The sequence below is a fragment of the Arachis stenosperma genome, chromosome 10 (assembly GCF_014773155.1).
Source record: "Arachis stenosperma cultivar V10309 chromosome 10, arast.V10309.gnm1.PFL2, whole genome shotgun sequence".
Classification (NCBI taxonomy): Eukaryota; Viridiplantae; Streptophyta; class Magnoliopsida; order Fabales; family Fabaceae; genus Arachis; species Arachis stenosperma.
The window spans coordinates 534,637-556,738 of NC_080386.1; the positions used below are offsets into that span (position 1 = coordinate 534,637).

At 37.0% G+C, this 22,102-nt stretch overlaps 6 protein-coding genes across 6 annotated transcripts; all 6 read right to left on the bottom strand.

Annotated features, from left to right (window-relative positions):
* Positions 1-9: 9 nt before the first annotated feature.
* Positions 10-4,852, bottom strand: LOC130954475 (protein BREAST CANCER SUSCEPTIBILITY 1 homolog). The gene is made up of 13 exons (XM_057881217.1): positions 4,758-4,852; positions 4,608-4,661; positions 4,447-4,517; positions 4,260-4,373; positions 3,511-3,983; positions 3,119-3,226; positions 2,066-3,025; positions 1,874-1,974; positions 1,586-1,772; positions 1,289-1,495; positions 1,041-1,206; positions 811-929; positions 10-489 (listed from the first exon to the last, which is right to left on the bottom strand). The coding sequence occupies exons 1-13, from the start codon at positions 4,811-4,813 to the stop codon at positions 139-141; spliced, it is 2,967 nt and encodes a 988-aa protein (XP_057737200.1). The 5' UTR covers positions 4,814-4,852; the 3' UTR covers positions 10-138.
* A 678-nt stretch (positions 4,853-5,530) lies between these two features.
* Positions 5,531-7,545, bottom strand: LOC130957406 (pentatricopeptide repeat-containing protein At4g21065-like). Its single transcript, XM_057884266.1, has one exon. It carries the CDS (start codon positions 7,510-7,512, stop codon positions 5,653-5,655), a length of 1,860 nt encoding a protein of 619 aa, XP_057740249.1. The 5' UTR covers positions 7,513-7,545; the 3' UTR covers positions 5,531-5,652.
* An 826-nt stretch (positions 7,546-8,371) lies between these two features.
* LOC130955347 (BAG family molecular chaperone regulator 2-like) lies at positions 8,372-9,519 on the bottom strand. The gene is made up of 3 exons (XM_057882188.1): positions 9,196-9,519; positions 8,602-8,748; positions 8,372-8,518 (listed from the first exon to the last, which is right to left on the bottom strand). The coding sequence occupies exons 1-3, from the start codon at positions 9,517-9,519 to the stop codon at positions 8,372-8,374; spliced, it is 618 nt and encodes a 205-aa protein (XP_057738171.1).
* Positions 9,520-10,203: 684 nt separating this feature from the next.
* On the bottom strand, positions 10,204-12,892 carry LOC130954746 (uncharacterized). Its single transcript, XM_057881509.1, has 4 exons — positions 12,324-12,892; positions 12,014-12,238; positions 11,528-11,908; positions 10,204-10,867 (listed from the first exon to the last, which is right to left on the bottom strand). Exons 1-4 carry the CDS (start codon positions 12,837-12,839, stop codon positions 10,400-10,402), a joined length of 1,590 nt encoding a protein of 529 aa, XP_057737492.1. The 5' UTR covers positions 12,840-12,892; the 3' UTR covers positions 10,204-10,399.
* Positions 12,893-13,265: 373 nt separating this feature from the next.
* On the bottom strand, positions 13,266-17,622 carry LOC130954918 (CSC1-like protein ERD4). The gene is made up of 7 exons (XM_057881690.1): positions 17,406-17,622; positions 16,694-17,328; positions 15,905-16,059; positions 15,346-15,624; positions 14,234-15,078; positions 13,886-14,141; positions 13,266-13,790 (listed from the first exon to the last, which is right to left on the bottom strand). The coding sequence occupies exons 2-7, from the start codon at positions 16,962-16,964 to the stop codon at positions 13,434-13,436; spliced, it is 2,163 nt and encodes a 720-aa protein (XP_057737673.1). The 5' UTR covers positions 16,965-17,328; positions 17,406-17,622; the 3' UTR covers positions 13,266-13,433.
* On the bottom strand, positions 17,623-21,626 carry LOC130954920 (CSC1-like protein ERD4). The gene is made up of 6 exons (XM_057881691.1): positions 21,036-21,626; positions 20,172-20,311; positions 19,748-20,023; positions 18,753-19,597; positions 18,276-18,531; positions 17,623-18,170 (listed from the first exon to the last, which is right to left on the bottom strand). The coding sequence occupies exons 1-6, from the start codon at positions 21,304-21,306 to the stop codon at positions 17,814-17,816; spliced, it is 2,145 nt and encodes a 714-aa protein (XP_057737674.1). The 5' UTR covers positions 21,307-21,626; the 3' UTR covers positions 17,623-17,813.
* Positions 21,627-22,102: the final 476 nt, after the last annotated feature.

Consider the following 22,102-nt stretch of genomic DNA (forward strand, 5'->3'; position numbering starts at 1 on the left):
GAGTTCTTTTTTTCCATGGTTATATAATATAATTACATACGATATTGTCATTAAAGCATGCCTTGACAGACAAGGATAAAAAGAGCAAGACACTAGTCTAGGATCACGTTAATCTAAAAGAGGTCAACATATACAATTTCATTCAGCAAGGATTTGCAGCTTGCAGGCTGCAATAGAGTTCAGAATCCATGTATTACTTGCTATCTTTGAACCTGTAGAGCTTGCTAGAACCTCCGCATCATGTCGCCGTTGAGTAGAAATGGTATCCCTTTTGGAAGGACTGCATTTATCAGGAAGCTCAAGGTTGTAAATTATGAGTGTCTGGGGTGGATGCATACCAGGTGATGTTGAGTTTGCGTCACCAGACACTGGTTTTCTATTCAAAATTACCCCTCCAGCAGCGGTCACAAGATCTTGCAAATAGCCCTTATATGATGGCATAAAATCTCCCACAAAATAGAACTTGAAGCCATCGAAAAGCTTTGGTTGCTGCATAAAGAAAGAAATTTTGTCAACACAGACCACTAGTTTGCACAAAATCCGGAAATTGCACCAAGAAATCCAATCTAAAAGCACAGCTAATTTTAATGAAATAGAAGTTAGTTTTAGTCATAGTAGGTTTTTGCCTAAAACATTAAGACGTGAAATCAAACGTCTAGCTGCTTTATTATCATTGCGTGTTCCAGGACATTCATATAAAAGATAAATAAGGTTTATCTAAAAAGTATGCCTAAGAAATTAACATGAGAAAGTTTTAATATAAATTAACAATGTTTTGACGCCAAAACACTTAACAATGAAAATTCTAACCTTATTTAAAACTCTTAGTCGTCCAAGATGAGGACCATCATGGATTCCATGGATGTCAAGATTGATTTCATAACTCTCCTCATCAACAGGCTTCATTTCCTTCATGCAAGCTTTAATCCCTGTAACCAGACAACATGAGAATAGGAGAGATGTCGCAATTATTAATTTTGTGATGACATTTTAGTAGGAATTAGAAACCAGAGGAATTCTAGTTAAAGTACTGAGCTCACATTCAATATTGAGAATCCACTTCCCCTCCAGTATGCCCATCAATACTTTGAGGGTCCTTTTACAAGCCTTATTTTCGTCTGTTGATGCTATAACATGGGTAACACTTGAATCCCATTTTTTCAAAACAGTAACCTTGGTTACTCTTTGAAATTCAGAAACAACATCCTACAGTTTTCAACCATGAAACAAAGTAAATATGGCTTCTAAATGAGGGGGGAAAGACAATATGCCATATGCAATTATTTACCCTCTCCTGTATTGACAGAGCTGAGCAACAAAGCACAATTTTCTTGTATGATCCAACAGCAATCCCTTTCTGATTTGTTGGGCCATGTTTGAAAGCAAGGCTTTTACTGTCTCTCGTTCTGCACTTATTGCTCTTACCCTTGGATCCTGAACTCTCACAGGGTAAAATGCACGAAGTATGTAAAGGGCATAACATGACAAAGTTTTCCTGATGCATAAAAATGAAAGGATTTGATTAGATGGGTTCATTTAAAAAGCTGCATGAAACTTTAAATCCTCACTGCTTTTTATCGCATACCATATCCCATCGGCAATGCGTAGTCCACTTGGCACAAGGAACATGAAAGCTCCTACGACAACTTTTCTCGTAACAACCAAGAGCAGCGCCCTTGAGTCCACAAAAACCACACTTAATTCTCCGGCTCCTACTTATTTCAGCTTCAAGATTAATTGCATTATCATCTTCAAAATATACATTGGGGGCCCTGCACAAGTTTAGAACAAATTAACTTTACATATCAAACTCAGTCACAAGTAAACATTCAAAGTAGAGGTAGTTAGTCGTCAGTAAAAATTAGGAAATTACCATTCTGTGCAGTTCCTGTGAGAATGTATGACTTTGGATCCTCCTTCATAATTTGCAGCAACAGGCTTGGTGCCATAGTAATGCATCATTGGCCCAGAAACCTGAATTTTGAATGGCACACTATCAAATCCTAGTTCGTATATAGTAGATAACATATTAGAGATGACTAGATGCGTGAGCAAACAAATTTACCTCTGATTCTTCTGATGAGTGACAAAAAACACATTGATACTTTTCAGCTTGACTTTCACAGTTCGGTAAAACTGGTACATGCATCAAAGTGCTACATTTCTCCTTAGATGTATCATCCAAAACCTTGACACCAGGACACCTCTGGGTACTTTCATTAGGTTGGATTTGTTCACCAGCCTTTGTCTGAGAGATAAAATCGGAGGAAAGTTTCAATTTCTTGGTACTCCTCAATTCGCTACCGCAAGAAATAGACTTTCTGAAAACTTTCCCTTTAATTTGCCTTTTATTGGACATCTTTCCATTTTTGTCTGTCTGCTGACTTAACATAGATGATGCAGAACCAGCTAATTCATCATCAGTTTGATTTTGCATGCAAGATAATTCTTCAGCTTGGTCCTGCACATAATTCAGCTTTTGCTTTCCAGATCTTTTACTCTGGCATTTACCTGGAATCATTTGGCAAGCAAGCTTGTTGGTTTCTTTTTGGGAATGTGAAATATATGAATCCTTTGCCATGTTCACTTCACCATTACGAAAAACTACTGATATATTGGAGTCGGTACGAGTATCAAAACAAACCCTCTTGCACTTTATATTAGTCTTTCCCAGATTAGAAGCTTGTTGCTTCTCCCGTGATTGATCCTCAGTGATTTCTAATGATCTATTTGAATCAACATTGATTCCCTCAATTGAATCTTGTTGTTCCACAACCTGTTCTTGAGCAGCTTTTTCCCTCATCTTCCTGCTTCTCTTCTTGTACTTCTTTGCCCCATTTATATCACCAGAACTCCTAAATGGAGAAGTCACACTGGGTTGTAACACATCAGGCAATCTAGTTCCGTTTTGTGAATTCTGAAGTTTAGTATTTTCAGCATAATCACTGGATTTATTCCTTTCAAGCTCTTTTGAGGCTTCCAGCAAATCCTCTTGATTTTCACTGATCACACCAGCACTCAAAGGCTGTAATACAATTGAAAAGAACATCAATGCATAGTCAAGGTACAGTATCCTAAATTTATGTATGATAACCCGTGGCTCCAATTCTCTCCTTACCTGCAATTTGACAGGACTTGAAAATAATTCAGGAGAGCAAGGCCTTTGTGTCCACTCAAACAGCTCACTATCAAAGAGATCAAAAGAGGTTTTATTTTGCACTTCATCCTACATGACAATAGCAAGAAGCCAAGAAATAAAATCAGTAATTTATTATAAGTCTCTTCTAACGTAATCTGATTTTAACCATGAAAACTAAATTTCCAAATTTTGTTCTGAGTGACTTCAACAACGTTTATCACCAACCAAGTAGTTGAATAGTTTAAGAACCATGAGACTGGGAAGTGATTTTCATCAGCCTTATAAAACAAACAGTTATTGAAAAAAAAAAGGGTTTACAATTTCATAGTTTATGACGACATATTCAGTTACTATAACAACCCATTACTTACTGATAATGTCAGTTTAGTCGGATTTTCATCATCAGAGTCCTTGAGATCACTGAATGAAGGAGGGCTTGGTGTTGGGCTTTCATCTATAAGCTTATCTCCGAAAGTTTGCTGACTTAAATTCTCAACACCTTCCTCCTCTCTTAACCAAAAGAAAGGTGAAAGAACAGGTACATCTCTTTCACTTTGGAGAGGGTTTTCATTTGCAGTATCAGTATCCTTTTCTTTTCCCTCTTTTCTAGTTCCATAGAGGGAGTCTCCAGAGCTTAAATTTTTGAATGGAGTTTCAGAAAGAGGATCTTGTGGCACCTGAACCCTTTTCTTAGCTGGAAGAGAAGGTTTTGCAGTGTCAGGAACATTCTTTTTCCCTGACACGCTGTTTTTGAGGGTTTTCCTTTTCTGAGCAGGATTTGGATGACTTCGAGTAGCATCCTCTCTACCACAGTCAGCATCAGCTTGACATTGCGTTTCTTCATCTGCCAGGTAACTAAATGTCAGTAAAGTGTAAAAAGGAGGACATAAATGCATATGCTTGAAAGCACATTCCTATATTTCAAACAAAGCTAGAACTTGAACCTATAAACCCACAGGCAAATTAGCTTGCAACTAAAAGATAGCACAGGCATATGCTTATTACAACACATTAAATCAATAAAATAGTGCATAATGCAAACAAAAACTTGAACACAAGTCATAATGATTTGGAAGTAGGTGAAGTTATACATGAACAAAAACAGATGGGAAAAGCTAACCTGAAAACTTAGAGTGGTGCGGATTCTGGGTGAGGAATAAGTTCATACCAGAAGAGCGTTCCATTCTTTTGTAAATGTTGACCAAATTGAGCGAACGAGGACTAGGGCGAACCTCTTCATACAAAATAGCCAAAATTACTAAAAGAACCTTTAAGATAAAGAAAGGAGATAAGAGGAGGAGGGGTACCTCGAGGGAAGAAGGGTATTTTACAGACAGGGCAATCAGAAGACGATTTCATAGACTTCACGATACAAAAGCTGAAACCACCAAAATTGAATTACAAACACATAAGAATGCTTCATTTCGGATTTTGTATAACGAATAACAAGAAGAAGAAGAATACTTACTTGCAGAAGACATGGCTGCATGGGAGACTGGCCGGAGAATTCAGCAAACTTAAACTTCACAGATCATTACAAAACAACGAGAAGAAATTAATTAATTAATTGTACTATGAGGATTATTAACATAAGATTAGAAAGAGAGTGTTTGAATACCAAATGGGGCATTGGAGTTCTCTGCCCATTTCCTCCAGATCCGTACGATTCGCCATTGTTATACTCGATTGACAGATCAAATAAGGGCGAAAACGATTCTGATTCTATTCAGTTTATATCCAAACTCCAAAGAGAGTTCAGAATATTTGTGCTTCAAATAAGTAGTTTTGCGGCGATTTTTATTATTTGAATTTGAAGGCGCGCCAACTCATTTCCTTCGCGCCTCTGTTTTGCAGTGCAAGCTTTCTAGTTTCTAGTTTCTTCCTCGCCACTCTTTCCCGCTTTCTTTTCTTAACTTATTATTATTTGTATTTCCTTAATTACGCAAAATTTTAAGAAATATTAAATTAAATTATGTTCGTTGAATTTTTTAAATAATCATTTTTTATAAAAAGAAATAAGTAACAAAGGTTTTCATAAAAAAATAAAAATCTGCAAACTCAAAAGTAAAAATTCTCAATATTATTGATTTTATAAATAAAAAAAAATTTACTAGATAGATAATTATTTTTGTGAACAATAAGTTTTAAAATTAGTCCAATAAAGTGAAAACACACTACACTCCTAAATTGCCCACTTAAATTTTGATGATAATTAATATTAGAATAATCATCTGCACACCTAGTAAATTAAACATTCGATATATTCATTATTCACATTGTTTAGTATTTTTATTGTCTACCTATACTTAAAAAAAAAAATATATATTGTTGGATATTTTCATGTCTATCAAATCGTATTTTTACCAGTAATTTTTTATATAACACAAAAAATACAAAAAAAAAATATTGTAGTTTAATGGCTTAAGAGTTCACAAATTTATGGTTTGATTCCATCCTTTAAGTTATCTTACCTAAAATTATCAAATAATATTTAACTTCCATTACATCCCATATTACCAGTAATCTTTACATGAACATGAACCATCTCTAAAATGGTGGAACCTACTACGATCCCTGATAACAATCTCTCTATCATAAACCTTTGATATGAGTTTTATAGCCATATGACAATCTGCACAAACCCTCAAGTTCTTTGTGACCCTAATTGGTGTCCCTGGTGGTGTATTTAGGATCATAAAAGCGATTGCCACCTTTTCACTGTGATAAGACAAAGCTTGCTCCTTCTCCTCTTCCTCTATGTCTGCAAGTACATTTGCAGTATGAGGAACATAACCTTCTAACTTCAGCAACTCTGTGATTTTCTCTAACAGTGCATACACATCCTTACTCTGAGGATGAGACCTATCGCCCATAGTAAACTCATAAACCCGATTTCCCAACTCCACCATGCTATATCCAGGTGTTTTCCTAACACCATCCTCTAGCATTGATCTTCTTACTGTTTGTACATCCGACCAACGGCGTTCGGCCGCATAAATATTCGAGAGAAGCACATAGTCGCCGCTGTGTTTAGGCTCTAACTTCAAAAGGTGTGATCTAGCTATCTCCCCTAGGCCTAAATGACCATGGATTGTGCATGCTCCCAATAAGGTCCTCCAAATAACAGAATTTGGCTGCATTGGCATGTTCTGAATATATTCATATGCTTGTTTCACTAAACCTGCCCTACTCAGCAGGTCCACCATGCAGCCATAGTGTTCTATCCTTGGCATGATTCCATATTCATCTTTCATCCTTCTAAAGTAATTAAATCCTTCATTCAACATTCCACAGTGGCTGCAAGCATACAAGACACCAACAAAAGTAATCTCACTAGGCTTAACTCTTTGTTCTTCCATCTCTTTGAAAAACTCAAGTGCTTCCTCCCCAAAGCCATTCACTGCCAAGCCAACAATCAAAGAAGTAAAAGAAACCACATTCCTTTCTCTCATCTCGCCAAAAACTTGTTTCGCCTCCCTGATGCTCCCACACTTGGCGTAAAAGTCCAGCAGTGAATTGTTCACATGCATGTTCTGTGTCAATCCTACCTTCAACAAGAACACATGAACCCTACGTCCTAATTCTAGAGCTCCAAGTTCAGCACAAGCAGATAAAAGGCTAACCACAGTGAACCCATCCGGCTCCAGTCCCTCCATGTTCATCTCCCTGAATAGTGTCAAGGCCTCACTAGGCCTGCCATTAAGTGCAAACCCATTAATCACAGAATTCCAAGCCACAATATCTCTTTCCACCATTGACTCAAACACCTTGTGTGCGCTTTCTGTGTCACCGCAAACAGCATACATGTGAAGCAAACCGTTCTGAACAAACACCAAAGACTCAAACCCTTTTCTCACTGTAATTGAATGTATAGCTTCCCCTTCTCTAACATTCAAAGACTTGGCAACAGCCTTTAGAAGAAAAGGGTAAGTGTGAGTGTCAGGGTCAACACAAGACACCGACATTTTACGGTAGAAATGAAGTGCAGGACTTGGGTCATCACTTTCAGCATAACCCCTTATCATGGTGTTCCAAGTGAACACATTTGGGTCATGCAATACAGCAAACACATGGTAGGCATAAGACATGGGTGCAGAGAAAGATACAATAGTAAAAATGAGATGCTTTCCCATGTCAGGGTTGTTGAGTGGGACACCATGCCTAATGGAAAATGCATGGATTTGCCTTAGTTTGGATATGGAAGATGCCCAAAACTGCAATAGGGCAATGCATTTTGTGACAATATGGGGTACTGGGTTCTGTGTGGCAGTTGTTGATGATGATGATAAGAAGGTTGAGGAACATAGGTGGATTTTGGGGTTCAACGGCTGAGATGTGTGCACCAATGAGGAAAGCTTTGAGTATAGTCTCATGTTACATGGTACGATACCACAACATGCTAAGGATTTGATATGTTAATATAATGTTCACTTAGATCGAATCTATAAGAAAGTTATCAGGTGTACTCGGAAATACCGGTGTAAGAAAATTATGAGGTGTACTCAAAAATATCAGTGTTCTAATTATTTTAACTGTTGATTTTAATTAATATATATTATATATATTTTTTATAATTTATATCAACGGTTATAATAACTAAAACAAAGGTATTCCCGATACACCTGATAACCTTTCAAGTTATCAGGTGTATTCGAAAATATCGGTGTTCCAATTATTTTAACTCTTGATTTTAATTAATATATATTATATATATTTTTTATAATTCATATCAACGGTTATAACAACTAAAACAAAGGTATTCCCGATACACCTGATAACCTTCCGAATCTATATTGTGCAATGTGTAATGTGAATATACTCATATAGTGCTGCCTCTTTTTTAAAATAATACAAAATACAAACGTAGTCTTATATGGCATAATTATAGTAGGGTTTGGATTCTGTTAATATATATATATATATATATATATATATATATATATATATATGAAAATGAAAATTTCAAACTCGAAGCAAAATGGCATAAGATTATATAATTCGAGTTATTAAGGCATTGAGCATATGACATATTTCATATCTTCCACATCATTATTGACCAGCAAAATAAGGATCAATAACTTTACAATCAAGTAATAAATATAGACATATTAAAACTCCCAACAAAACAATAATTTTGACAAAGATACAAGTATTTTGAACAGAACTTTTTCAGAGCACCCAACATTTATTGGTAGAAGAGTTGGAATAAAAATAAAATAAAAAGAAGCAAAGTCAATGAAATATTTCCCACTGAGATTTAGTCGACGAAGGAGGATGATCAATGGTCTCCCAGTTGGTTGTAACAACAACATGCTTTATTCTTGCATTAGATATCTTAAGCGCATCCAATGTTTCAACACATTTCTGCAGTTTCTTTTCCTGAAAAATGTAACCATCAAATTTAACATATAACTCATCATTCCTCTTGAACTTGTGTGATAATAAAGAATGGAATTAAATACCTGAACACTATTTTGTGCAGAAACATCTCCTTCTGTAGAAATGCTTTTTAACTTGATTGCTTGTCCCATAAGCATCTCAATTAGTGTCGAAATCTGAATTTCAGGTACTGTGTCCCCATTCGAAATGGACTTGTCAATTGCAGACACCTATAGATCAGGGAAACAGAAACAAATTGAGTTATATGTGTGTTCATTATGCATTAATGAGAGGGACTTATTATAGGAGGTTGTGCTCTCTATAAATTTTAACATGGCCTACAACAAACAACAACAACAACAAAGCCTTGTCCTACTAAGTGGGGTCGGCTACATTAATCAAACGACGTCATTGTGCTCTGTCATGTATCATGTCTACAGAGAGACCGTTTAACATGGCCTAATCAAATCAAAATAAACATACAATGAAGACCATTAAACGTCTTAACCTACATAATTTGTGAGCATAATTCAACTTCCCTGTGTCCCTCAAATTATGAAAGGTTGCATAGGTATGTACCTGTTGTGCGAGGTGGTCGAGTTGGAGGGTAATATTGTTGATGGCGCGAGTCACAGTCTGAATCTGCGTTGGATACTGGAAGGGTCTTCAATGAGAACCAGCTTTGATCTGTCTTTCACTCCGCACATGTCTAAGTACTCTCCGTTCTCTCCATCTCTTCCTCTGTACACCAATCTCTGTTCATCAACCTGCAACCCCGTTTCCATGCTCAGAACCTTCTTCACCTCGAGGAAACTGCTCATGCAACTCACACTGATCTCATACCTCAATCCCCCATAAGCAATTCGAAACCTCAACTCGGGTGCCAGAGCATCATTGCTCCTTTTCTGCACCAATATTCCCCCAGGCCTCACCTCCCACTCTGTTTCTTCATTACTACTCCTAACACCATTGCCATGCACATTCACTTTCTTTCCCACCATTTTTTAAATTCTTAACTTCCCCGGCAAAACAACAAAATATCTGAATTGTAAATGGTTTTTGGTTGGGTTTCATATCCTACCGGGGGAAAAGGGGGATATTATGGTGCTTATGAGGTTCCCCGTGTGGAGAATCTTGGACCAATGAGAGAAGTACCACCTGTAAGGGTGATAAGTGAGCTTGTGTGCAGTGACAGCTAAGATAGATGGAGGCTGAAGTTGAAGCAGCCATCAAACTATAAGGAAATTAAATGAAAACTCTCAAGCTGGGAAGACTAAGAACTATAATGCAACATATGGTGGTTGTTTGTGGTTAAAATGGACACGATTGGAGTATGAGAACCCTATTTGTGAATTTAGTTTTTGTTTTTGTAGTAGTAGTTGTAGTTGGTTCATGTGTTGATTAATTATTAGTTCCCTTATCAATGGTAGCCAATGAAAATGGCAAAATAGGACATGTAAGTACGATTAAAAATGATACGATACAATACTATGTATGACGCAAGTGATCAAAATTTTGAGCCAACATCTATTTGTCGACAGCATCTTTTTTTTTTTCTATTTTAGGACTTTATCTATTTTTGGAGGCAATGTAACAAAGTCCAAGACAGGGCCACAGAGTAGCAACTAGGAAGGGCCTCCTCGTTAGCAAAGTCTAAAAGAACTTGTAAAAATAAAAACGCATAAACCCATGCCTTTATGTACTTTTACCTGCAAAATCAAGCATATTAAAAAAAATTGTTACAGATTAATATCCTCTCTGAAATTTCTGACAGCAAAATTGAATCCTCTTCATCCTATTTCATCTCCACTTAACAACAACCTATGAGTATATTTGATCAACCCAACAAAGTGGCATCCAAACCCCAATACTACAATCAAGTTATGTAGCTCTATAATCAAGGAAAAGACGTAACTTTTGTATAAGCATCTCACGGGTACCAAAAGCTGGTTTCCCATTGGTGATCCAGTCCTTCTCAAGAAGGCTTGCTTTAGCACCAGCTAACATCTCATCATGGAATGCTGATACTATTTGGTATATTGAAGTCCTTAGAACATCAGCAATAACATAAGCTTTTGAGTTTACTGGGCCACTTCTTCTTTTACCAGATGAAACATCCACCCTTCCACCGTTCATTGTTGCCCATCTGATACCGGCAGGTCCCAATAGCTGGTGCGGGGACTGCAGGTTTGTTTTCTTTCCCATGAAATTTTCAACAGCTAGAAGACATGATATCAACGTTGAAATTACGGCGGCATTACTCCCAGAGAGCTGAGCAACCCCAAACTTATCTTCTTTGCGTGAACAGGCAGTCAGTGAGGCAACAGATCTTGAACACCACGTGTAAAGCTGCATATAAGTAACACAAGATCTTAATATGTCGCGTGCAAATTCACAATGCTGAGTTAAGTGAACATTGTTACTAGCAGTCATGATTAGTGATTACTAGGAATGGTAACTGATGACACTGGTCATTTGAGCACATTTACACACCCAAAACAAAAACATGAAATGGTCGTGCACTCGTGCTATCCACCTTTAACCACTTGCAATTTCCTTATCAATTTTCGCAGAATGGCAGGTAGGTAGCTAGTAGTGATCAGACTTTTGTGGAGCCAGGTCACAAATCCTATTTCTATGTAATTCTAAAGTGGCACATGTCTCTATACACCTCTTTCCAAAATTGTGTATGTTGGCTCCACAACTTCTAAATAAGTTTCAACTTTCAACCATACTAGATAAAAACTTAAGATAAAGTAAAGAGGGCCAACAAACACTGTAACATTGTGAATGCGGCAGGCATATACAATCCAAGATTCCTGACTTTTTGAGTAACATACCAATTTATGAAGTTTATAATAAGCCTTTTAAGGTTTTTGTTACTTAAGTTTAAAAATTCAGTGTAATCACAAGAGCTGCCAAAACTTTCTAGTTAAACAAAGAACAAAATTAAATGAACTAGCAAATCTTTCTAGTAAAAAATATAAATATAGTTAGATATGCCCATACCTGGAGAAGCTGCAATTGTTCTAAGCACTTTGAATCAAGTAGTGAATCAGTTGGAGATGATAGCTGATTCGATAGCTGTGCAGATTTGTCAACAGAATTTCCCATGCCTTCACTTAATATTGTGGCAAGTTGCTCCAGCGGCTTCAAGCACACAGCGATTACTCCTTTGTAAGTCTCACCAGTTTCTTCAAAAAATGCTGCACGCCTCCAAGTGTCAACATTTTTCTCGCAAACCATACAGAGATCAAGATACGCAAGATAGCGTAGAAGAGATGTTGGATCACTCTCCTCCAAAGCTAAAAGGAGATGTTCAGTTGGATTTGTTTCTGCTGCTGCTGAACCTTTTGGAGGTGCAAATACGGATCTCTTTGTATGTAAAACCTACATACCAATCAACAGAAACTTCAAACACAAATGAACTACTAATATTTATAAGTAACTTGAAACAGTTAAGATATACATAAGAAGCATGTTGCAGAAACCAACCCGGTGCAAGTGATGAGTCAATTCCCAACAGAAGAAGATAGCAAAAGTGGCAATAGAAAAGACGATCTGGTTGGTGACGTATCTCTGCAGTGAAATGCTGTACTTAAATGGATGTGAGAGAAGCTCTAATAAAATAGCTGAGAAGAGGGAAGCCACAATGGAAAGCTTGAGAGCGCGCCTACCAGCCGAAGGAACTCCCATTTTGAAGCTGAAGTAAGGTGGCCGCTGCAGAATCAAAAGAAGTTATTGACAGAAACGCATTAAGAAGCATCATAGTGAGGGAGATAGCGATAGAGATAGAGAAAGTGACCTGACTGATGGGAAACTCCAAAACCCATCGACGCTTCAAAACGTAATGCAAACCAAAAAGTAAACCAACGAAGAAACCCCTCAACGCTACCCTTCCAATCACCCAAAAGCCCTCACCAATGGCTCCAAGCCCGCATAGGGACACCGCCGCCGCCAGACCAGAAGCTGCGGAGGCGGCCGCGAAGAGCACGAATGATAAGGAAACCTTGGCGCGGGCGCGAAAGTGGGCGGAGTCGGAGGGGATGAAGAGGAAGAAGCAGAGGAGACGGGCGGCGAGTTGAAGAGGAGGGGCGGGGTGGCGGGGGTGGGGGGAGGCGATGAGGGAGAGAGTGGAGGAGAAAAGGAGGAGGGAGAAGTGGAAGGTGAGGAAGGAGAGGGAGGAAGTGAAAGAAGAAGAAGAAGAGAGGAAGGGTTTGAAGAGGAGGAAGATGAGGGTTGAGGGTATGGATTGCCAGATCAAGAAGCTCATGAAACGATTCTTCAGTAACACCTCCGGAGACGACATTGACATTGACATCTTCTACTCTGCTCTGCTCAAATGATTTTCAACCGCCCCTTACCCCTACCACTCCTCTTTCTTCAGTTTTAAACTTTTAATAATGTTTGATTTCTACTTGTATCGAAGTTAATAGATGAGAGCTGTTAAATGAAAATTTATTCAAATTATTTAATGGCTCTTAGCTATTATCAACTTCACGTGAAATCGACTGCATTTGAGTTTCCACTTTTGGCTGCATCATAGCATCTCTGAACAAAATAACCTAAGGACAGAATGAAATAAACACTTTTACGAGCCTAATATTGCATCATAGTATCTTTGTACAAAGCCAATCATATATATATATAAAGCAGTCATCAATCCTTATTTATAAAACATATTGTCAACAATAAATATAATAGAAAAAAACTAAGGCACCAGCAGATTTTGAGATTTTTAGTCATCAATTAGCCATCAATAAAATTTTTAATGATGTAAAATTACATCTAATGGTTTTAACAAAAGTAGCACTCCTCAATATAAGAGGTATCAAAACTACAATAGCACACAACTAGAAAGTAAAACTAGTGGACATTCATTCGGATAACCGCATCACACAAATTACAGTGATCTCTAAACTTTGGAAATTGATTCTTCAAAGTTCTCATCATCAATCTTTTCGGAATTTAAACTTGGTGGAATGAAAGATCTGAAAATCAATTCCATGTCAGGAGCTTCTCCCATACTATTAGCTACAACCTCAAGTATTGGACGTTCAAAAGCTGGATAAAATTTTTTTGCACAGACAAAACCATAGATGAACGACAATATAGGAAGTGGAATCAACAATGAGGCATAGTAGAACTTTTGCAGCCCAAAGTACACAAGCATGGTAACTTGGTAAAGTATCAAAGATGCTAGTATACGGTTATGTATGTGGGGCCACATTCTTCCATTGCTTTCAAATGTTGGAACATAGACATTGAGTGCCTGTCGATACAAAGTTAAAATTTTAATGGTGAAAATTGATAGCCTTGCCTTTGTTGCAGGCCTCTAGTAAACAAAAACTGTTCCAAGAACATCACCTGATTTCGTAGTATAAGCCATCCTAGGCCGAAATAGAGAACACCAAATGGGATTATTAGAGGAGCAATCACAGAGTAACAGAAGACAATTATGACAATGAGCATGTCCTCAGAAACTCTAGTCTCATAACCAAGATCTCCAGGAGCCCAAGCTTCTTTACGCTCAGCATCGGTCTTGCAAATATACTTTCTCTTAAAATGGTATAGAAGAAGAGGAACTAGCCGGGACAGTTCAAGGCCATAGCCAACGAAAAATCTGACGCAATCAAAATATTAAAAATCACTTAAGGTGTATTAGACTTTAGACATGATAAAATCAATAAACAAAGTATGATAATGGTATCTTACTTGAGAGCCAAATAGGTCAAAAAAAAAGTAGCATTGTCCGGGAGGCTCATAACTAGCCAGGACAGAAGTGATTTGGGATTATCCTCAATTAACTTGAATGTTCTGTACAAAGTTCCACCGAGAGTAACTCCAAGGAACACATTGACCACTGGAAAATAGAAGTATTTTCCAGATGCAGCCCTCACTGCTTGACTTTGTGTGGGAATCCCCTCCAATTTAGACAAATAGAGAAGCAACTTTGGTAACAGGTAAAAGAAAATAATCAATGCAAGTTGAGGTAGATATGCTTCCAGCACTGTCCTCAAAGCCTTTATACGCACTACTGGCTCTATGAATGGGGCAAGTTCCACCAAATTTTGCAGAGTTGTGAAGGCAGATATAAATGAAATTGGAACCATGTAAAAGACTATAGTGAGAGCAACAACAGCATTCACCAAGTACTTACGCAGCTCTCTTTCAAAATACTTGATTGTCAAATTATGCCATATTAGTTGACGGGGTTCGGCAGCAGGTGACACTGACCATGTATCAACCATTTGAGCATGTAAGCTCTGAGCTGCACTTGCTGCAACAACCCTACTTGTGAAGAACACCAAAGCAGCATTTTGCTGCTTTTCACTCTGAGTAATCTTCTGCTCCGCTTCCAACTTTGTAACGGTTTCATTAATTCTGTCGTTGTAATATTCTATACTGTCCACCTTACTACCACAAAGTCCAAGTAAACCAGTCTTGATAGTAGGTCTTGTTCCTTCCGGTTTGGCATTTGTTTTTGACATTTGAAATACGGTTTCAGCACGTGCAAGCTGCTTCTTATATCCTTCTAACTCCTCCCAAATCCTGTTTGCCTATTAATAGAAGTGTTAGAATATAATTAGGATCAATTATTATTATTTAGTATATCTGAATATTTACGTCTTTATTATTACGATTCTCTTAGTACCTATAAATATCCTTTTATATTGTATCATTCTAAACAACTTGAATAGACAACTTGAATACAACTGAATAATATACAAACATTTTCTTCGGATTTCTCTCTTGTTTTAACAAGAAGCACCACCAGCTGAATGATATATGCAATGGAAGGCATTGAATCAGAATGAGGAGTGTACCTTTCTGTTATCTGTTACAATCATACACTTATAATATGTCTCCGGATAGATAGCTTCAAAATAAGAGTGGACATATTCCTCTGTAGTAGTCTCTCCTAGGGGAACAGCAGGTATGTCTCTGACAACTACAGCAAACTGTTCAGGCTTCACATTAGGAGCCATAAGAGCTTGAGCTCTCAGCCATGACACATGCTTGCAAGCTTTCCATAAGAGGCCCAATGCAACAAGTGAAAACCAATAGCAGCAAACAAAAAATGCCCACAACCGATTACTCTTCTCCTACACATACATTATAAGATATCTTGTAAAGGAAGCTAACCATATGTGTCATGAAATCACTCATCTCAAAAGCTTAAGCTGATAGGAGAAAGTAAAATTAATGGTTATATCTCTAACACTCCCTCTCAAACAAGGGCCTCGAACTCTTGACCTTTTGGACATAGAGTTCTGATACCATGTCATGAAACCACTCATCTCAAAAGCTTAAGCTGATAGGACAAGGTAATATTAATGGTTATATCTCTAACAATATGGACATGGCAAAATTCAGCATGCATACCGTGATGTTTCCCATTGTCAACTTTTGAAGTTCATCGACCACTGTCTGATTGTAATGACTTGTTACTGACTCCTTCACCACACGTTCATCGGTGACAGCAACAGGAAGAAGTACCGGTAGCAGAATCACGGCAGATAAAACCAGGATACTCAGCACTTTGAGAAGAAACACCAATCACAAACACACTAATTACTCAACTTTTAATTTTTGAATATTGAAGATATAGACCAATGTAAAGAAAATAATAAAAGATTTCGTAATTTTAACTGAAGAATGTTCTAAGAACATTCATTATAGATTAGTAGAAATTTTTTGCTCTTTCAATATATAAAAAATAAAAAAAAATATTTATTTTCTAGCAAGACATTTTAATCATAATATCATTTAACAAGTGTCCTTCAAATAAGGCTACATATCAGCAAAATCTTTAATGATTACGTAAATGTAATTATGATGTTATTATGATTAAAATACAAACTTTCAACTCATCTTTATGTTAGAATATATTTTTTTTAATCACCTGCAAAAACAAAAACAAATAATCTTTATATCATATTTACTCTAGAAAACAATATTATTTGTACACCTAAATAAACTAATTTGTTAATATTTATTTAAATCCAAGAATAATAGTAATAAGAAAAAAAGGTAAAGATCACACCGTGACTGATTTCATTACTTCAAAAGGACTCAGAAATCTAAGACTCCTCTTGAAATAATGATAAATTAATTACTGATAAAAGCACAAGTAGTGAAGAGGGTGTGAAAGTAAAATAGAGAGAGAGAAACCAGTGCTGAGAAAAACAAAGTAAACAGCAGTGTCGACCCCAGACAAGGCAATAACCTCCGTCTCGGAGGTAACCAATGCAACCTTCATCCAAATGAAAGGGTTGCGTGACTTGTTTATCCCTTCCAATGGTTCCAACCCCTTAAGGATCTTGTTGGGGTAGTACACCACATTGTTTCCTGCTCTCCATGAAAGGAACGCATACACTATCATCAGACCCATGAATATCCCAAAATATGTCCCTAGAGATGTTACAAAAGATGTAAGGTCCATGATGTTCCAAAGTCTTCTAACCCCAACGCTATTATTGCTTACAAATTATGAAGCTATATGATGCATGGTAAGTTGGTAACTAACTGAAGCAGTATGGAAATAACATAGAAGATCTCTTTAATCTTGACCAACAAAATATATCACCACCGTCTTCTTAATTGTAGCACCCTTTCATCATGTATGATTGAGAAATAAAGTGAACTTGTGGGATCAACTTTTCTTCACATTAAGACAAATAAACTACAAATAATGTCTCAGCCAGGCCTAATAATCTATCAACTTTATTTCTTTCTTGGATGCTTCCTCTATCAATCAATCATTAGGTAAAAACTCAGGTGCAGTCGACTTCACATGAAGTTGATAACTGAGAGCCGTTAGATGATTTGAATGATTTGACTAAATTTTCATCTAACGACTCTCAGCTATCAACTTCGACTTCACCTGAGTTTCCACCAAATTCTTAACTCATCTACCTGAGTTTCCACCAAATTCTTAACTCATCTGCTGACAACGGAGTTAAGATATATTGGGCCTCTTTTTAGGAGACTATTGGGCCTCCTCAACATAGTATTGGGCCAGAACTTAGAGATTGGACTAATGTTAGAGTAAGTCCTTTATAGTTTATAGGTAGAACATGACAGGCTGTGAATCATAGTAGTTCTAGCTGCAACAACAAAGACAAACTCGAATTTATATTCAGAAAAGCTATGCACAAACGTCAATGTTACAAAAGCAGATATGTGAGACCCGAAGAACCTCAAACCTGATTCCTAAAATGTATTATGAACAATATCTAAACATATCAACACTAGAATAGTACAACTAGCAGTGGAAATTCAGACAACTGCCTCAAACGTTAGACCTTGCATCTTCAAAGTTCTCATCATCAATCTTCTCAGAACTCAAGCTTGGTGGAATGAAAGCTCTGAAGATCAAGTCCATGTTGGGAGCATCCTTCAAACCATTGGCTGCAACCTCAAGCGTTGGTCGCTCAAAAGCTGGATAGAATTTCTTTGCACATACAAACCCAAAGAGTATTGACAGTAATGGAAGAGGTATTAAGAACGGTGCGTAGTAGAACTTCTGCACCCCAAAGTAACCAAGCATGGTAACTTGGTATAGAATCAAAGATGCTAGTATGCGGTTGTGTATGTGCGGCCACATCCTTCCATTGCTTTCATACGATGGAACATACACTTTTAGAGCCTGTTGATAACAAAAAACATTACTTATTCATGAGATTTCAAGTTATTAAAATGTCACAGATCTATTAAGATCCTGGTTGGGTAAATAGAATCATGAGAACTTCACCTGATTTCTTAGTATAAGCCATCCGAGGCCAAAATACAGAGCACCAAATGGGACTATCAGAGGAGCAATCACAGAATAGCAGAAAACGATTGTGACGATGAGCATGTCACCAGGAACTCTAGTCCCATAACCAAGATCTCCAGGAGCCCAAGCCTCTTTCACCTCCGCATCGGTCTTGCAAAGATACTTTTTCTTCAAATGGAATAAAATAAGAGGAACTAACCGGGACAGCTCAAGACCATAGCCAACAAAAAATCTGAGATAAACAGAATAGAAGTCATTTAATTTGGTTGAACATTAAATCATATGCACAACCCAACTTCATAAGAAGATGATAACTAACAAGATCATGGAAACACCATTTGTAAATCAAGTTTGCATTAATGCACCCTTTAGCATATATAACAAACAGACCTAATCAGCATTGCCATAAGAATAATAGTAAATAAATAAATGAAACATGAGATGTTATCTTACTTGAGAGCCACATAGGTCAAGAAGAAAGTAGCATTGCCTGGAAGGCTTGCAGCTAGCAAGGACACAAGTTTGTTTGGGCTATTCTCTATAGTTTTTAGTGTGCCAAACAAGGTTCCACCTAGAGTAACTCCAATGAATACATTCAGCACAGTAAAGTAGAAGTATTTTCCAGATGCAGCCCTGATTGCATGACTTTCTGTGGGAATGCCCTCCATTTTAGACAAAATCAGAAGCAGCTTGGGCAACAAAGCCAAGAAAACAATCAACGCTATTTGAGGTAGGTAAGCTTCCAACACTGTCCTCAAAGCCCTTAGACGCACTATTGGCTTTATGAACGGCAGAAGTTTCACCAAATTTTGCAAGGTTGTAAATGCTGATATAAATGCAATTGGAATTATGTAAAAGAGTATAGTCAGTGTGACAACGAAATACACCACATATTGCCGCACTTCTCTTTCAAAATACTTTATTTTCAAATTGGGCCATAATAGTTGGCGGGGTTCTGGAGCAGCAAACACAGACCAATGGTCAACCATTTGAGCATGTAAACTCTGAGCTGCTGATGCTGCAGTAACCCTGTTCGAGAAGAAGATAATAGCAGCATTTTGTTGCTTATCTCTGAGAGTAACCTTTTGCTCGGCTTCCAACTTGGTAATAGTTTCATTAATCTTCTCATTGTAATATTCTATGCTGTCTACCTTACTACCACAAAGTCCAAGTAAACCAGTCCTGTTAGTAGGTCTTGTTCCTTCAGGTTTGGCAGTTGTTTTGGACTTTTCAAATACAGCTTCTGCACGGGCGAGCTTCTTCTTATAACCTTCTAACTCCTCCCAAATCTTGTCTGCCTATTAGCAATAATAAAGACTAGTGATCAAATTCAGACACAATAAAAAATAGACAGAAGCACCAGGACAAATGTGATATATATAATGAAAGGCATTGAATCAGAAATGTAGGTGGTTTAGGACAAGAAAGCAACGAAATGAAATGTGTACCTTTTTGTGGTCTGTTGCAATCATTGACCTGTAAAATGTGTCAGGATAGATGGTTTTGAAATAAGAGTCGACCTGCTCCTTTCGAGTCTGGCCTTCGGGGACAGCAGGTATGTCTCTCACAACGATAGCAAACTGTTCAGGCTTCACATCAGGGGCCTTAAGAGCTTCACCTCTCAGCCACGCCACATGTTTGTAAGCCCTCCATAAGAGGATAAATGAAACAATTGAAACCCAATAGCAGCAAATAAAAAATGCCCACAACCGGTTACTCTTTTGCTGCAGATACAAGAAGCTATTTAGTCTTTGGCATTGCCATCATACTAACATATATAAAACAAGCTAGTCTTCTTTTTCACTCGGAGAAAAAAGTATGGAAAATTAGCATAATGTTATAAAAAAAAACTGTGATTCAATGCAATTATACCCGGATATTTGCCATGGATAACTTGTCAAGTTCACTAAAAGTTCCTTTACTAGTTGTTTGATTCCCACCATCATCGGTGACAGCAACAGGCAGAAGCACTGGTAGCAGAATCATGCCAGAAAAAACTAGGATACCCAACACTGCAGGCACATCAACAAGAAGAACAATAGTTAAAAACTGAAAAGATTATTCATAAATTATCCAATAAACAAGCTTTCAAATAATTGGAAAATATAGAAGTATACAATTTGAAAGTGTTTGAAAAGAAAGAGATGCAATTTTCAAATTTCTTTTTAAATCATAAGGCACCACACTTGAGAAGTGCCAACAAAAACTTAACAGCCCAAGAGCCTATTCTGGAAGCACTACGCTGGATTAGAAGATTATTGGCAAAAGCATACATGTCATAAACATTAGAATACATTTTTCAACAAGATGGTGAAAATTGTGTAGGTATAAGATTATGTGCACGTTTCTGAAACGAGCATCATTCATAAGGATATTGCTTTATTCACCTGCAAATTAGTCCCTAAATTACCAAAGTAAAAACTTCAGTCCCTAAGTTAATACTAATCTGACATGCTCATGCTGAAACTAAATGCTAATCAGTAGCTTCTAAAATAGGAATATAGCTATCTATATATATATTAAAAAAGAAATAGAAAAAGAAGTGAGGAAATATGAGGAATCCTTCGAACATATCAACATCCAAACAACCTAAAAACTAAAAACAGAAAAGCTCAAAGTCCCTTTTAATTCAAAATTCCAAAGCAAAAGTCAAAGCAGAGAACATGAAAACAAGTCAGAAAATTTTCAAAGAAACAAAAAAAAAAAAGGAAAATTTAACAGAAAAGGAGGACAAACCAGTGCCAAGGAAGACAAAGTAAACAGCGGTATCAACCCCAGACATGGCAACCACCTCTGTCTCAGAGGAAGTTAAAGCTTCCTTGATCCAAGTGAAAGGGTTGCGAGACTTGACTCCACCTTCCAAAGGTTCCAAACCTTTGAGGATCCTGTTTGGGTAGTAAATGACATTGTTGCCAGGCCTACTTGCTAAAAGCGCAAACAAAATCATCAGAACCACGAATATGATGAACGACGTCGCTAGAGACGTCAAGAACGAAGAAAAATCCATCTGGGTCTTCCTTCTCTAAACCAAACAACACTGAATTCACCGAAAAGTTTCCAACTTGGTTCACAGAACCGTGGAAAACGGAGTAGAAATATCGGTTACTGGATTACTCTGCATTCATTCAGAAATGAAACCGCCGCTAAATGCTAATGGAGTCAGAAATTAATAATTGGCCATGGAAAACAGTTACATATTAATATCATATTCATATCAGAGATATGGAAAAGGATTAATTGCAGAGATAAGATTGAAAATAAAAGGAAGGAGGAAGATCTTTTTACACACAAGGTGGTAGCTGTTTTGTGGGGTACCTTAGCATTTCGATTTCTTATACACATTTAATGTTACTTTGGATTATATTCTTTCTTTTAACACTTAGTACTGTATTTTTCTGATAATACATTATTTTTTTCCGGTCATTTCAAATTTTCAATATTAGATTTTTTTTTATAAGCACGTGAAGATTGCAATTATTGTAAAATATAATAATATGTCACAGTTAAACAAAAGAAAGAATAATTAACAGACAAAAAGTGGCATAAAGCTATAAACTATAAAAAATAAATATATGGGGCATTATAATAAGCAGTATTGAATGGTAATAACTAATATTTAAAGACTTCCTCTAATGTATTTTTATTTATTCGCTTTCATATATACGTTTTGTGTTGGTTAAATCTGACTATTCCACTAATTAACGTCAGATTTTATTTTATTTTTTCAATTAAATAACAATATAAAGAGATCAAACATTTTATAGATTCAGTGTCAACCTTTCTCTTGACATGTTACTTTGAGA